General features: G+C 30.4%; 3 protein-coding genes across 4 annotated transcripts; 1 reads left to right on the top strand and 2 right to left on the bottom strand.

Annotated features, from left to right (window-relative positions):
- The first annotated feature begins 4,094 nt into the window (after window positions 1–4,094).
- LOC108338743 (U-box domain-containing protein 34) lies at window positions 4,095–9,647 on the top strand. Of its 2 annotated transcripts, none has more exons than XM_017575809.2 (9): window positions 4,095–4,399; window positions 4,498–4,619; window positions 5,248–5,363; window positions 5,861–6,003; window positions 6,172–6,461; window positions 6,595–6,696; window positions 7,234–7,662; window positions 8,158–8,907; window positions 9,021–9,647. In XM_017575809.2, exons 1-9 carry the CDS (start codon window positions 4,234–4,236, stop codon window positions 9,204–9,206), a joined length of 2,304 nt encoding a protein of 767 aa, XP_017431298.1. In that variant the 5' UTR covers window positions 4,095–4,233; the 3' UTR covers window positions 9,207–9,647. The 2 variants fall into 2 exon arrangements, with proteins under 2 accessions (XP_017431298.1, XP_017431299.1); XM_017575810.2 differs by having other exon boundaries at window positions 4,098–4,399; window positions 5,876–6,003.
- Window positions 9,648–10,158: 511 nt separating this feature from the next.
- Window positions 10,159–12,461, bottom strand: LOC128193319 (glyoxylase I 4-like). Its single transcript, XM_017572587.2, has 5 exons — window positions 12,303–12,461; window positions 11,048–11,216; window positions 10,880–10,963; window positions 10,587–10,790; window positions 10,159–10,509 (listed from the first exon to the last, which is right to left on the bottom strand). The coding sequence occupies exons 1-5, from the start codon at window positions 12,369–12,371 to the stop codon at window positions 10,415–10,417; spliced, it is 621 nt and encodes a 206-aa protein (XP_017428076.2). The 5' UTR covers window positions 12,372–12,461; the 3' UTR covers window positions 10,159–10,414.
- Window positions 12,462–14,316: 1,855 nt separating this feature from the next.
- LOC108336226 (glyoxylase I 4) lies at window positions 14,317–16,499 on the bottom strand. The gene is made up of 5 exons (XM_017572589.2): window positions 16,329–16,499; window positions 15,124–15,190; window positions 14,954–15,037; window positions 14,661–14,864; window positions 14,317–14,579 (listed from the first exon to the last, which is right to left on the bottom strand). Exons 1-5 carry the CDS (start codon window positions 16,398–16,400, stop codon window positions 14,485–14,487), a joined length of 522 nt encoding a protein of 173 aa, XP_017428078.1. The 5' UTR covers window positions 16,401–16,499; the 3' UTR covers window positions 14,317–14,484.
- Between the last annotated feature and the right edge of the window lie 1,212 nt (window positions 16,500–17,711).

Below are 17,711 nucleotides of genomic sequence, written 5' to 3'. Positions count from 1 at the left end.
AAGTTTTCGTTCATCATCTGTAGCTACACACACAAGACAAATGCATTCCTTTTGGCTGGGACAACTTCCACATATGCTAAGGAGTAGCAGACAATAATTCATATATATATATATATATATATATATATATATATATATTCACAACCAGTTGCCATGATTTGACTGTTCTTTTCAGGTTTTAACAGACATGGAATGTGACAAATGTCATTGGAATCGAAACTGATAGGTCATATATATATATATATATATATATATATATATATATATATATATATATATATATATATATATATTTAATTACTGCTAAGTATTGATTTGAGGAATAAACAACTGCTGATAAACTTAAATCGTTGCTTTGAAACCTTTTGCTTAGCAAATAGAATGGTTTTCCTTGAGCATCACTAGTTGACACTCAAATGGGAACGGGTCATACACTGATCGACACGTCTAAAATCTATGAATATTTGCTAATTATTTTTGTGTAAAATTCCTCAAGAACGATTCTTTTGCTTCAGTTGTTTTTGTTTAATTCATGAACAAGTATACAAACTTTATGCGAATATAGATTTTTTGTATCTGCAAAACAAAACATCCCTTTCTTACAATGATAAATATTTATGTTTTCACTGTACATTTGATCCCTTATCTTTATTCCTTCATTAAAAATTAACTGATAAGGATATCCACGTAAAAACCTTTAATATTTATCAGTGAGCTTCCACCGTGCAAAAGCATGTAACGTTAACCACATGTCATAAATAATGCAGATGGTCAACTTAACCCACCATTCACCAGACTCCACAATTCTCCAATGGTGAAATAACTTGATAAATTTCACTTACATAGAATGGACACTTTGCAGCTAAATGCCAAAAGCATAAGCTTCGATTCCATGATGCAGAGCCACAGAATGAAATATGTAAATCATGTGTCAAATTTCATAAAACCACCAGCCATATACAATTTTCACAAACAAAATTTTGATCAAGTGATTTTTTTATGACATATACCTAATTTTAAAGGTATAGAAATATTTAAAGTTGTCAGACTTGACCAGATTATCTATCACCTGAATCACCAATTACCAAACAAGGTTTTAAGAAAATATATATAAAAATAAACATTTTAATTAATAAATCACAATATTTTACTTGCATTCAAAATTTAACATATACCAATCATATATATCACACACATGAGTCTATTCAATAATCATATTCAACAAACAAAATTTCAATTGACGTCTTCCTTTCTGAGGTATATATTAAGTAAGTTTTATTAGAAATTAATATTTGATAATTTAAGTCGTAAATTTAAAAACAAACTCATGAATTCAAAGTAAATTTATTACAATTTATATCGTACATCTATTATTATTATTGGATTTAAGTCTCACCACCTCATATATATTAGTCTATGTGATTTAAACAAAGAGATCTTTTTTTACAACATATATAGATAACAATACTTAATATGCAACTTAAATAACAATTCACATATTATCTCATACATATTATCACAAATTCATATAATTCTAATTAATCACGATAATAATTTTCATACAGTAAATTTCATCAATTACAATAATATAACTCATTTAACTAAAACTATAAATCAATTGAGATATATATATTATTCAGATCATATATATATTTTAAAGTATATTATAATATGAATTATTTGATTAGTTGGTTCTTGAGAAAATTTAACATGGCGAAATAGGAATTTAAAGAATAGAATAATAAAACCGTTTGTATAAAATTATTCATGTAAGGAATTATACCATTGTCCTTTATCTTTATTTTGATTGTGTAGAGTTATTAGATTCGCAGAAAAAGAAGCAATTAGAATTGAATGATTGGGTGAGCTGAGGTACATAGATACTTCTTCCTTCTATATATAGATTGATCCTTTATGAGAGGCAAAGCACCCAATGAAGTTGCAGAAACACAGAAGGTCCATCAATGGTTGAGGTTTGTTCATGGAGGCGACAGAAGAGAGTGAGCACATGGCTCTTTCCTAGCATGCACCTTAGTTTCGTGCTAAAATCTCTGTGCTTACTCTCTATCTGTCACCACTTTCTTTAACCTCTTATTTCCACTTACTTTGCTTTCATTCTTTCATTGTCTTTAGCGACTGTTTGCTAAGAGAGAAACCTTGAGTTGTAATCTCTGTTATAATGAATTCTTTTGTGGACGTAAATAAGAGTTTCTTAACACTTAAATCAAACCACATTAAACTTTTGTGTGTGTATTTCTTCTTCACTCCTACTGTTTCAGTACTTGTGGTTGTACTTTGTTTTCGCTGTTGTTTAGTGGTGGACATTTCTGAGTGAATTTGTGAGCTATTACACAACAACATTGAAATTAATTTTACTATTTTTTGGTAAGCCAAAAAGTTTATAATTGGTTTCACCCATCAAATTATATCGTTTGTTTTATTTAAACAATTCTTCTCCTAATTTATTTCACACATTTATTTATGAAAAAATTATAAAAGACTGTTCTTCAATCAGACTTAAACTCCTTTAATTTGTGATTTAAATTATTTGACACACATTTTAAAAAGTTATAACTTTAGTTTAATTCTCTTTAAACATATAATGAATTAGATTAACTTATAAGTTTCAATACATTTTAACACCTCTAATCTTAAAAAAGATATAATTTTCTTAAGTATGTTTTTTTTTAATTTTTAATTATTTAAGCATTTATTTGTTATTAATTATTTCCAATCTCTTATAAATTAACATTAGAGATCTATGTCTTAGTTTTCATGTTTATGGGTTAATGATAAATCTTAAATACGTTAATTTCTTGTATAATTAGGTTTTTCTGAAAACAAATTTTGGATGATAAATCTAATCCATTTGATTTTATTTTAATTGTATATAAATGAAATATTTTTAAAAATTTTAAACATTCAAAATCAAGATGAATATATGAGTTATTTTAAGTTATGAGATGTTAAGTCCGATAAATATAGAAAAGGTAAGACATGGTTTACATAACTCACTCATATTAAATCTCACTAAAAATAAGTTGAATCTAAAGTTAGGTCAAATTTAATCGAGTTAAGTCAAAATCCTATTAAAATTGAACGGCTTAGACTCTAATTAAATTTTACAAGATCAATTTTATTTTAAATTAAGTTTCACTATAACAAATTCAAATTGGGCTAATAAATGTCTAAATTTAAATCTAATTTGAAAACATTATGAAAATAAATTTAATCCAATTTAAATTAAATTAAAAATCAATTCAAATTTGAGTTAGTTAAATTCATTTTATATTTTATATTTTATTTATTAAATTTGAATTGGATCTTGGATTTGAAAATGTCAGTACTACTAAACCTTGGATTTTGGACACAATTTTTTTATAATGATTTTTTTTAAAATAAAAGAATTTAATTAACATATATTTAGACTATTAATATTTTATTTATTTTTTATACATATTATTTTATTTTAAAAAATTATTATCCAAAAGAATGTGCTATTATTTTCCTATCAAACCTTTTTATTTTCAATTGTTTAAATACTGACACAAGCAATATATAAAGAAATACTGAATGTATTAACGATTAAAAATAAATTTTGAAGAATTGAGGAATACAAAGTGAAGAATGAAGCTAACATATCAATTGATGAGATTTTTACATGGTTGGATAAAATAATGTAAAACATTAACTATATTTTTATCAAATAAACTGTTTTATTATATATATTTATATCCTAAATATCTTTTAATAATTTTACTTTTTCATTATCATAAACTTATCAAAACGGACAAACTTTATGTTACATGAATAGAATTATACATGTATTAATAAAAAATAACTTTCAAAATTTTAAAAAATCTATCATTTATCATTTAGACTATGTTACATCTGACGATAATAATTGAACAAATCTATAAAATTATAAATACATTAACTAAAACTGTCTATATTACAATAAATAAACTGATTTGAAAAAATAACTTTTGAAAAATTTCTCAATCTATATCTTCAATAACTAATGGTGTCTTCACCCTTATAAATATAATCAAATAAATTATTTATTTAAAATAACCCATAAATTAGAAAGACGGATTTTATATTTTTTTAGCACAAGAAATGCTAATAGTCAAAGGAATGAGCTTAAACAGAGAAGAGAACTATAAATTCAACTGTTGTTGGGATGGTTGAAGGAGCAATTAAAAATCTCGTTGACCATTGACCAACGGAATAATGTCCACACCACCGTTGCTGAGATCGGTTGCCGTCGCTGTGAGCGGCGGCTCCAGCAAGGGTAGCCGGCGAGCCGTGCAGTGGGCGGTGGATAATCTGGTCCCTCAAGCCGACAGGTTCATCTTAGTTCACGTTATCCCTCCAATCACCTCAATTGTCACACCAAGTACGTTCATCGCACCCCCTCATTTTATGACATACCATTGGAAACTCGCTTTGGTAACTAAAACGCGTCGTTGTTGTTTTCGAATTCCTAATTCGCAGCTGAAGAGTATATTCCTGTTTCGGAAGCAGACGCCGATGTTTTTGCAGCTTGTGTAGATGATGTGAAGCAAAAATCTGAACAAATCTTCGTCCCGTTCAAGAAACTCTGCGGCTCAAACACTGTGAGTGCTTTATATCATATGCAAAAGCACAATTTCTTAAGAAGTGGATGGCCTAAACAAATTTTCCAATATGTTAAAGTGTATCAGATGATTTTATCTTATCTCAAACTTATTTTATTTATTTGTGTTTAAAATTGTTATTTAAGTATTTATTACAAAATTGTCGAAGATCTTATTGAATAAATAATTATGTTCAAGAATATCTGCAATGTATAGACAGTTAGATGAGTTGTTTCTTATAATTCGAGAGATGGTATACACTTTTATGACAAAGGATATAAGGATAAAATAAAAGTGGAAAATTTTGTATTTTTCCAATAAAGAAGAGATGAGAAAGTAAGTAAGGATAGTTTCAAAATGAATATAAAAAATTTAGGTGTGTCAAAAGAACATTTTTCTTATAATTTATAGGTTTACTACTTGTTGTTTACACTGTCACAGAAATGTTAAGGTCACAAAAATAAATGAATTTTGTAAATGTTAGCATTGATCACGTATCAATATTTAAACCCTGTACATTAATTTCTCTCGGAGTATCTGTGCATCATAACTTGGTTTTCTGGACTGCGCTAGTTTCAACTTGACATTCAAAAGGTGTTAAGCGAAGGTTAATGTGGAAATTTTGTAGATGGAAACAGTACTGCTAGAAGATGACAATGTGGCAGAAGCACTTCTTAGCTTTATTTCGGAGTCCGGGGTCCAAACATTAGTGCTGGGTTCTGACTCCTCAAATTTTATAACAAGGTATTCGTTTCTAAATATGAAAAATATAACATACACTTTTTAACACACTCTTTACAATTAGCTAAAATTTATTAGAAAAATTTCATAACGAAGAAGTGAGTTTAACCAAATTTTAGTTAATAGTAGAGACTGCTCTTAGAAGAGTATCTCGTTAGACTTTATCTTCTAAATATTCAAAGCGCTAAACCAAAATTTGTGATTTTTCTGTTTTGCCGACATTAGTCCATGTAAACTAATCTTACAATAACGTGGTGGAAACTATAAATATTTTTGAGTTTCTTTTGTTGTTTTTATAACAGATGAACTTGATTATAACACCCCGAATGCACCTATTATCTTTTTGCAATTTAAAGTTTGGCATTTGCATGCTAAATCTGTCACGTCAGCCTCAAGCTTTTGTTAGAAGTGCATTGAAATTAATTCATTTTTCTTGCAAACAGTTAATCAAAGACAGGATGGATCATAAAGTAATTCTGAATAATGCCGTTAAATTTCAGTTTTTCTTCTTCCAGGAAGCTAAAAGGACCTGGAATACCAACTACCAGCCTAAGATGTGCTCCAGACAGTTGTGATGTGTATGTTGTAGCTAGAGACAGAATTGTTTCGAAGTTGGCCGATCTGTCATATTCACATTCTCGTGGTATGATTGAAGTTCTTGCATTTTGAGATTTTTGTTGTCTGCACCTGTGCTCTAATTGCGTGGCCTTCTTATATTGATTTCTGATAAGGATTTCACAGTAGGGTCCTGCATAAAAATCTTAATGAAAGAAGTTGTCTAGTTTCTGATTTTTATTTTTCCCTCCAACAGAGGCTAGCCCAAGTTACTTCATGTCTACTGAAGTAAATAAAGTAGACAATGACGCTGGCATTGACAGAGAAATGTCGGGAATCAGTTCATCCACATCAGAGTCTAAATTCCTAAAGAATTTCAGATTTTTATCAATATCCGACCATAGCTACATTGGTCTGCAAACATTTAGTCGCAGGGATTCTTTTGAAAATTCTAGCAAAAGTGATAATCCAGAAAACTGTGGAAATGATATTGAAATGATTAGCCTCCACTCTTTTGATTCCATTGCTTCTGCACAACGTAAACAGGTAATTTTCTTCTTTTTATTCAACAGAATCCTCTGGAGGGTGTCACCCATAAATAACTTATTTCGTTAAAATGCTATATATATTTTTATCTTCCAACATGCCTGTGGTGTTCATATGTTGTGTACTTATGTAGTTAGCCATGCAAGAAGAAGTAGAACGGCTGCAACTGGAGTTGCAAAATACTATCGCCATGTACAAACAGGTTTGTGAAGAGCTGGTTCAAGCTCAAAACCAGGTGAGAGTTTGAAAATATTTTATTTCTCTTGTTTGTAGAAGGGAATGCATATCCGGGTTCAGCTAAGCTGTTTTCTTTTATCCAGTCCCCCACGTTCTCAATACCTATGCCAATGCCTACAAAAAAATCAACTTGAATAATCTGTTAAAAGAAAACGTAAATTATGTTCCCTAAGAGGATATAGTGCTGCTTATCAATTATTTTTAAACATGAATTTTGGATGACTAAAGCCTGATCAAGAGCCTTTAAGTCATCCAAATTCAAATTCAAAATGAACAAAAACCAAAAGAAAAGTTATTGGTTTCAATTGTATTCAAACACAAAGCTTATGCCCTCTTTAATTTCAATAAACTTTTTATTCAAAACTTTTTTTTTAAAGCCACGGCTACGACTGTTTCCTTGTGGCACAGTTACAAAAATTGGACTTAAATTGAATCAGTGGTTTGGAGCTTGGCATTCCATGGTACTTATTCTCCAATCAGAGAAATTTATGCCTTAACGACTTAACCCTTTTTACTTGCATGCCTTCACTTGCAGGCCCTCATACTTTCTTCTGAATCTCTTGAAGAAACTAAAAGAGTGAATGCTTCCCTAAAAAGAGAGGAGGTTTTGAGAAAGATTGCTTCTGAAGAGAAAACTAAGTATTTAAAAGTCATGAAGGAACTTGAGGAGGCAAAAAATAAGTTTTCCAAAGAGTCATATGAAAGACAGATGGCTGAACTTGATGTCCTTAAAGAATCAATAGAGAAACAGAGAATTGTTGATACATTACTCTCAAATGACAGGAGATACAGAAAGTACACCATGGATGACATCAAGATAGCCACAAAATTCTTTTCTGAGGACTTGATGATTGGTGAAGGAGGATATGGCAAAGTTTACAAGTGTGATCTTGATCACACACCAGTAGCTGTAAAGGTTCTGCATCAGGATGCAATCAACAAGAAAGAGGAGTTTCTAAAAGAGGTCTTCCTTGTGCTTGGTTTTTTCTTCCCTTTGAAAGTGTTTATATTAGAGTGAAATTCTGATACTTAATGAATTCTTTGGTGTCTCCTTCTGGTGAACTTCTTCTTACATATTTTAAATGCCAATGAATCTAGAGCAGGATTTGGTTTATAAAACTTACAAGTGCATGCTCAAGTATCCAAGTCCATTGTAAATATTTAAAATTGCCTATCCCACTCCCTATACTACAGGAAAAGTTGACTGTCAACAGTTACTAATCCTTGATAGATCAAGCTTCCTAAGGATTTACATTTTGTTCTGTGTTTTGCAATTGAACTCGTGAAATTTTCTGATCTGAATGTAGATTGAATTTCCAAAGTACACTCCATCTCTTTTTTCAATGCTTCCTCATTATAGGTGCCTTTTAAATATCTTAAAAGAATTCGATATTACTATGCTGCAATAACAAGAGAAAGCATTCATTTCTGAGTATCCGTAGTCTCCCATTTGTTTCAGGTTGAGATTCTTAGTCAACTGCATCATCCTAATATGGTTTTGTTACTTGGAGCCTGTCCTGAGAATGGTTGCCTAGTTTATGAATACCTGGAAAATGGAAGTCTAGAAGACTATCTTCTCAACAAAAATAGAAAACCATCAATTCCATGGTTTTTTCGATTTCGCATAGTTTTTGAGATGGCCTGTGGGCTTTCATTCTTGCATAATTCGAAGCCAGAACCGATTGTACACCGAGATATAAAACCTGCCAACATTTTGTTAGACAGAAATTATGTGAGCAAAATTTCTGATGTTGGGCTGGCTAAACTCCTTGCAGAAGTTGCTCCTGACAATATTACAGAGTATCGAGAATCAGTCCTTGCCGGTACTCTGCATTACATGGACCCAGAATATCAGAGAACTGGCACTGTCCGACCAAAATCAGATATATATGCATTTGGAGTTATAACTCTCCAATTAATAACTGGTCGCCATGCACGTGGACTCATTATGATTGTTGAAGATGCAATTAGAAATGGCTCCTTCCGTGACTTTTTAGATACATCAGCTGGAGATTGGCCATTGGATGAGACAATGGAATTGGCTCAAGTTGCCCTTAAATGCACAGCACTTAGATGCAGAGATAGACCAGAACTTGATACTGAAATTCTTCCACTACTCGAAAGATTTTCTAATGCGGCAAATGCCAGTGCAAGGATAGGAAGAAATAGTGTAAGTGCACCAAGCCAGTATTATTGTCCAATCCTTCAGGTATAAATCTGCACTTATCTGATGAAAATTTGGTTGTTCTGTTTTTCATCTCTATGTGATACACATCTTTTTCGGATATCATTATACACTTGGCTGACTTTTGAGAACTGTAGGAAATCATGGATGATCCATATATTGCTGCGGATGGGTTCACTTATGAGTACAGAGCAATCAAGGCATGGCTCAGCAGACACAATGTGTCACCCATGACAAAGCTTAAACTTCAGCATTCTGTGTTGACTCCGAACCATACTCTACGTTCTGCCATTCAGGAGTGGAAGTCAGGAGTCACCTTTTGATTAGTAATCACCAAGCAATGAAGATCCTACAGGTTACTTTGATCTCAATCCAACCCACTTTTACTTGCAGCTTAAAACCGTCAGAATTTGAATTTTCCAGAAGTTTGTAAGATGGGATCAGATAGAGAGAAAAATATTGTAAAAGGTACATATGAAAAGTATATACTCTTGGAGAATTTAGCTGCACGTGCTGCTAAAGGGCTAATTGTTTTTAATTTTTCATTTAACCCTGTATATGAACTTTCTATAGCCATTGTGTTTAGCCCAAACAGAAAATGTTAGCTGCTCGTGCTGACTTCTTTCTTATACGGCCATGTTGGACGAGAGTGAAAATTTGTTGCTCACGAAATATGTTAATATTCATTGACACGTTGTTTCATTATGAAAGCATTGAAGCTTGTTATAAATCTAATGATCACAATATAATGGAATTGCTATTTACTTTATGCTAAAGATGTTAATTATGTCATTGGAAATATTTTGTATTTGCAATTACATTTTAGGCTTTACGATGTGATGATATTATTCTTGTGATGGTCTAAATATTTTGTATTTGCGCAATTGAAATGTGTTGCAATCTTTTAAAGAAAATGTTCGGTGAAGATCAAAGTAGAATGACATTTTAATTTAAAGTGTTTAATTAAGAAGCATAATAAAAAACAAAAAATTTTCTGGTTGGTGACAAGAGACAGTCAGAGATAAAAACAAGACGTGATATTCATAAAGACCTAAATACCACACACTTCATTTAACACCCATAATTTCTCTCTCTCCCGTAAATTCATTCGATAGTGGTGGTACATACAATTTGACGGGCGTTGTAATTTTTTTTTTTAATTTTCAAATAATAAAACTCTTGCCTTCGAATGTCTCCAAATTAAATATATAATTCTATTTTTTTAATTTTCAAATAAAAAAACTCTAGTGCTCTGAGTGAAAATTCACTTGCCAGTATCCACAATCTTATCTCGTATAATTTCAACTTTAATTCTCAGCAGTCACGTTCCATTTATCCTTACAGGTGTGCAATATATATGATGACCAGTACTGTATTGCTGCTATAAAGCCACTGCATAGCAGACAACTTTACCATGGCCTATTAGTCCCTTCAGCCTTTACATACATGTAATCATTTCTACATTTATTTCTACCTTCGGGGGACTTGTGGCGCCAAAGGGGTGTGATTTGGCATGTAATATCCATAAGCATCAAACATCAACTTGTGTAAATTCTAGAGCATTTGCATCAGGATCACGTGTAAAGATTGCTGGTCTTCCAGAACGACTAAGCGTGTAGGGAATACCTACAAAGTAGAAAATAACACAGCATAGTTTAAATAAAATGTTGAAAAACAAGTTACGTTATTCAAAGAAGTTGTACCAGCTTTATCAAGGATTTCCTTCAGCTTGTAAACATCCCTTATTGCAATACATGCGTGACGATCTCGACCACCATGTTCCGGTCGTCCAGTTAAAGGGTCAGGATTTGGAAGCTCCATCAAATGAATCATCTCAGAGCCTACCCACAACCAAGCACCCCTGTATGGAAGCTTATCATTTGGCCTTGCTTCATTTATCTTGAGGCCTAAATTTCATTCATTTTAGTTATTCATTTACTTGCTTCTAGGTAAACACAATGTACACAGCAGATTTAAGTTTGTGAAGCTGCCATACCAAGAACGTTTTGATAAAAGTCAAGGGATCTTTCAAGACTTTCACATAAAATTCCAACATGGTGCATACCAACGACCCCATAATCTAAAAAGTTAGCAGCAACGTCAAAATAAAAGCAACTCTCAAACACAACAAATTAGAAAAATGAACAATAACCAACTATATTACCACTTTCTTCATTGATAGAGACTGATTCTTTGTCAAGTACATCCCCTTCAACAGCAGCCTGAGCTTTTATAGCAACGCTAGGAACATGCCATCTCCCATTTCTGACACTACCATGACAAAATTTGGACTGCATGTTTGTAGTTGTGGGAGAAAGGCTAACATAATTCAACTGCAGCAAAAATGGGTTACCAAGCTAGAGGATTAAAATTGGGTGCGTAGAATGACAACAGTACATAATAACATTCTACTGAAGTGTAAATTAACAAAGTTCCCTGATGAGATATCTGAAATTCATTTGGAACTAAATGAATCCTTCTTTTCCCTGATCTGATGGAGAATTACCAACAAAAATATTGTTCTTGTTTTTCATAACAGACAATTTGATTGTGTTTACCGCCAAGATTATGGAACGGCAATTCTAATCAGGAATCCTCGTGCTAATTATTGAACCACAAATATATTGTATAAAGTATGTATAATTCTCAGCCGAATGATTTTAGACAAGAAAGTGATCGTAAATATCATGAAATAAAACATAATAAATAACTAAGTGGATGATGAAGGCTCTATTTCAGAAAAGAACCTGCAAACAAATGCAACAACAGAATGTAGTGCATAGAAGGAGTGGATGATGATGCGAAACCTTGTTTCCAAAGAACAAAGGCATATGATATGAATAATCAAGGTTTGTCAGTAATGATCCAGTACTTCCTTTTTATTTAATAATTTACGCTCATCAGACTTGTCAGTTTTCTTGATAAGAAATGGTGAAATAAAACATAAAAAACCAGCAAATTGCTAAATCTTGTGATATTGAATCACGGTGAATTACCCAAGTATCATTAGATTCAAAGTCTATCTGACTTTCACATGATATGAATCATTGGCAAGCTAAATTGTATCAGATTATGTGATTCAAATTGGGAAATGAGAATCACAAGATTCTAATAACTGGGTTACCTCCAATAACGGAAAAGCACTAAGAAACTGAAACGTGTCAAAAAATTAGGAGTAAGGGGAAGTCAGATGTTACCGATATTCTAATCAGATTCCCAATCTGAAAAGGTGTCAGCTTGTAAATATTTTGCAACCAAAGAATTTAAAGACAATCTCACCAACTTCCCAATTTGGAAAAAGTTTAAATTAAAACCCCTTGTGATGATTAATGGACACCAAACTTGACATCTTGTAAGCAAAACAAAAAATCCCAATATAAAGGAGACAGATTCCTGAACATCATGAATTCCAAAATCACCTTTTGGTTGAGAGGGGAGAGAAAGGAAGGTGTTTTGAGAATGGTCGCCATTGCAGAGCAAGAATTCATCGTCTGGGCTGTCTTCTAATTTCACATATCATTTGGAACCTCATATGAGTATACTGAGTAATGAGTGGACTTCCAAGCTTCAGTTGCTCCACAAATTTCAGGGTAAATATTGAACCACTAATTTGGGAATGGAACACTATTGCAAAATCCAACATAGTATGGACACTTCTGCAAATAAGCTAGAATAGGGAGTATATTCACAATTTGCAAAATTACTGATTTTAAGCTTTCTTTTTCTTCTTCTTACCAAAGTATATACATATACTAGTACAAATTTATTTGGTTAATAAAATGTGAGGGTTTCATTATTGAAAAAAGAACATAATTATCAGTAATAATGAAGCATTGTTTTATAAATAAACTTATTATTTTATTGTTATTATTTTATAGAAGTTCAGTTTTATGTTCTTTCTGTTTATATATTTTTAAAAATTATTTTATTCAAATATTATTTTTAAGTTTAGGATAATATTAATGACCTTTTTATCATTTTCTTTACAACATGGGGTTAAATCTTTTTAGAAGTATAACATATTTAAATAAGATGAAATTTGAATTTACTTATAAAGACTTTATAAATGACATTTTACTTATTGAACGAGTATTTTATTTATTAAGCAAGAACGTGATTAATAAAGCTAGAGAGACAAAGAACAATAAAGGATCTAAATTAATTATCAAAATTATTATTACAAAAATTAATATTTAAATTAGTCACCATTATAGTTTACTAACCAATTCAAACATTAATTTTTTTTATAATCAAAATATTTATAACAAATGTTAAAGACTAATTAATTTAGAATCTAATTTACAAACGAATTATAATATTTTATTTATAATAAAAACTATTTTACATATTAATAATTTTTAATTTATGAATTGATATTTAAATTAATCACTATAATAACTAATTATTCTTAATTTCTCAAATTGTTTACTATTTAGTTGTTTTATTATAATGAATCCCAATAATGATCTAATTCTAGAATATTTGTATTATATAACATTCCTTCATGCTTAATTATTATGATGAGAACTATGTTAGGTTCATTTTCTTTTTCAAACAAATCATATCTCTCTAAAATTATCATGACTTCTAAAAGCACAATCTTGAAGTAAAAAACAAATTGTGTCAATTGAAGTCTTGAGACGAACCAATTATTCATAATTTGATAAGAGCTTTATATTTTCAAAACATTCCTAATATGGCAATTTTAATTTAACAAATTTTATTGACCTTATTATTTATTAAAAAAGAAATAATATTATTTATTAAAAAATAAATGTTAAATCAAATTTATTACTATAATTTAATATGTAATTTTACATCACAAAAAAACTCGAAAAATAAATTTTAGAAAAATTTAGGATACATTTTAACATAAATTATTTTATTAATAAAAAATATCACATTTTTAAGTTTGTTTTAGATTTTTCAAAACTCTCCACTCATACCTAATTTAAAAAATCACATATTACTCATATTTATAACTAGACATTCCCATCAAAACGAAAATAAATTCAAATAATAACCACTACAACCACTAAAATGGATTTATTTGTCATTCTATACATGTTATAGTTTAAGACTAAAACTATAATTAACTTTATATTTATTAATTATTCTCTCATGTGAAGCAGTATAATTGAGTGCAACTCACTAGCTTCCTAGTTTATGTTCTCTTTTGAAATAATTCAAGTAATTTTTTATTTTTTCTAATTCAAAAATAATGTATTACATATTTTTTATATTAAAAAATAATTTAATTACTTAGCTTAAACAAATATTCTTCTTTTCTTCTAAAGAAAAATACATCTGTTTTTTTCATCAAAATATGAAATCATACGAAACAAAGGGTTAATTACTTAATTAATTTTAATTTTAGTTGAAAATTTATAATAATTAGCCTCTATTTTTGTTTATGTTTCAAACAAGTTTCAATTTTTAAAAAATGATTAATTAGATCATCCTAACAACGTTAAAAATATTGTCGCCGCATAGCAGACAACTTTAGCATGGCCTATTAATCCCTTCAGCCTTTACATGCATGTAGTAGTCATTTCTAAATTTATTTCTTCCTCCTGGGGGGACATTTAATATCCATAAGCATCAAACATCTACTTGTGTAAATTCTAGAGCATTTGCATCAGGATCACGTGTAAAGATTCTTGGCCTTCCAGAAGGACAAAGCGTGTAGGGGATACCTAGAAAGCAGAAAATAATTAACACAAGGCATAGTGTAAATAATGTTGAACCACAAGTTATGTTATTCAAAGAAGTTGTACCAGCTTTATCAAGGATTGCCTTCAGCTTGGAAACATCCCTTATTGCAATACATGTGTGACGATCTCGACCACCATGTTCCGGTCGTCCAGTTAAAGGGTCAGGATTTGGAAGCTCAATCAAATGAATCATCTCAGACCCTACCCAGAACCAAGCACCCCTGAATGGAACCTCATCGTTTGGTCTTGCTTCATTTATCTTCAGCCCTAAATTTCACTCATTTTAGTTATTCATTTACTTGCTTCTAGGTAAACACAATGTACACAGCACATTTAAGTTTGTGAAGCTCGCATACCAAGAACCTTTTGATAAAAGTCAAGGGATCTTTCAAGATTTTCACATAAAATTCCAACATGGTGCATACCAACGACCCCATAATCTGCAAAATTAACAGCAATGTCAAAATAAAAGCAACTCCGAAACACGTGAACAAAGCATAAAAATGAACAATAACCAACTATATACCATTTTCTTCATTGATAGAGACTGATTCTTTGTCAAGTACATTCCCTTCAATAGCTGGCTGGGCTTTCTGATCCAGAATTACCAACAAAAATATTATGCTTGTTTTTTCTTAACTGACAATTGATTGTGTTTACCACAAAGATTATAGAATGGCAATTCAAATCATGAATCCTCATGCTAACTTTTAAACCACAAATATCATGAAGGGACTTACTTGAGGGATAGATTATTGAAAATCTAAGTATAAATTTAAGTTTAACATTGAAGAGAAATAAGAAAGTTAAACACCGTATAAAGATAAAAACTTATATTGTCTTTTTGGAATGAAGGTGGTGTCATGTGTGTAGGTTGGATTCGTGTTTTACCAACAAAATGGCAATTCAAATCATGAATCCTCTCTCGAAATCTCGAGTGATCTCTCTCCATATAATATATAACTAATATTATATAAATTATGTATATTTCTTGACGGAATAATTTTAGCAAGAAAACGAACATAAATAAAACATAATGAATAACTAAGTGGATGATGAGGCCTCTGTTTCGGAGGAGAACCTATAAACCTATGCAACAATAGAATACTGTGCCTAGAAGGAGTGGATGATGATGCGAAACCTTGTTTCAGAAGAACAAAAGCATATGAATAATCAAGGTTTGTCAGTAACGATCCAATACTTCCTTTTTATTTGATAATTTACGGTCATCAGACTTGTCAGTTTTCTTGATAAGAAATGGTGAAAGAAAACATAGAAAACCAGCATATTGCTGAATCTTGTGATATTGCATCACAGTAAATTACCCAAGTATCATAAGATTCAAAGTGTATGGGACTTTGACATGATAAATTGTATTGTGTGATTCATATTGGGAAATGAGAACCACAAGATTCTAATAACTAAGTTACCTCCAATAACGGAAAAGCACCTAAGAAACTGACACGTGTCAAACAATTAGGAGTAAGGGGGAGTCAGATGCTACCGATATCCGAATCAGTGATGATTTATTCCCAATCTGAAAAGGTGTCAGCTTGTAAATATTTTGCAACCAAAGAATCTAAAGACAACCTCACTAACTTCCCAATTTGGAACATCAAACTAAAACCCCTTTCCACGATTACTGGACAGACATCTTGTAAAAAAAAAAAAACAGAAAATCCCAATATAAAGGAGACAGAGATTTCTGAACATCATGAATTCCAAAATCACCTTTTGGTTGAGAGGGGAGAGAAAGGAAGGTGCTTGGAGAAGGGTCGCCATTGCAGAGCAAGAATTCATCATCTGGGCTGTCTTCTAATTTCACATATCCAAAACGAGTGGACTTCCAAGCTTCAGTTGCTCCACAAATTTCAGGGTAAACACTGAACCACTAATTTGGGAAGGGATCACTGTTGCAAAATCCAACACTGTATAGACCCTTCTGTAAATAAGATAGAATAGGGAGAATATTCACAATTTGCAAAAGTACTGATTTTAAGTTTTTTGTTTCTTCTTCTTGCTATATACTAGTACAATTTTATTTGGTGAAAAAAAAGTTAGGGGTTCATTATTAAAAAAAAAAACATAATTATCAGTAATAACGAGGCTTTGTTTTATAAATAAATTTATTATTTTATTGTTATTATTTTATAGGCCTTAATTTTAATTATATATTCTTTCTGTTTATATATTTTTTAAAATTTATATTCAAATTTTATTTTTGAAGTTTATATAATGTCAATAATTTTTTTATCATCTTTTTTGTAAAGATGGAGTTAAATTTTTTTTAGAAGTATAAAATATTTAAATAAGACGAGACTTTAATATCTTATAAATTAAACTAAAGAGCTTGCTAATAAAAAAAATTATTAAAACTTTATATTATGAGTATTAAGTAAGATTAATAGGTTAATTATTAATTTATATTGTTAGTTTTAAGTTAATTTCGCGAACACAAATTTATTTGGTTGGTAAATTAGAACAACTTATTCAAAGAGTTTTTAATTTATAATTAGTTATAAGCTACCTATTTACTTTAGTTTGCAGTTTATTTAACTTTTTTGTAAGATTATTCATTGTATATTAATTTATTTATTAGTTTGCAGTTTATTTTAACTTTTTTGTAAGATTATTCCTTATTTCAATTTCATATAAAATACTCACACTTAATGATAAAAAAAGAAAAACGATTTGAAAATATTAAAAGTGGTGAACTAAAATACACACTTCTACATATATAAACATAAAATAATGAATAAAAACATAACAAAAACCAAAAGTTAACCTTTTTTTTCAAAGAAAAAAAAACACATGAATATAAGTAACAAAAAGTTAGCTTTGGTGATAGATATACGTGGTCAACCACCCCAATGATAAGCACACCAAAAGTATGCATGTGACTCTAACAACGTCCTTACAAAATGAAATTAATTTGAATAATGGTTTGACTTATTTTTAATATTTTATTAGTGAGGAAGAACAATACATTATTTTGTGTACGGTTTTGTAGTATAATCATATTATCACGTGTTACGCGTCATGTTCAATTCTTGGCCAAGTATTTTATTTTTTTCGTAAGTAATTTGATTTGCTTATTATAAGCTTAAAGAAAAT

Source organism: Vigna angularis, chromosome 1, assembly GCF_016808095.1.
Source record: "Vigna angularis cultivar LongXiaoDou No.4 chromosome 1, ASM1680809v1, whole genome shotgun sequence".
NCBI lineage: Eukaryota > Viridiplantae > Streptophyta > Magnoliopsida > Fabales > Fabaceae > Vigna > Vigna angularis.
This window is presented reverse-complemented; position numbering and strand designations above follow the sequence as displayed.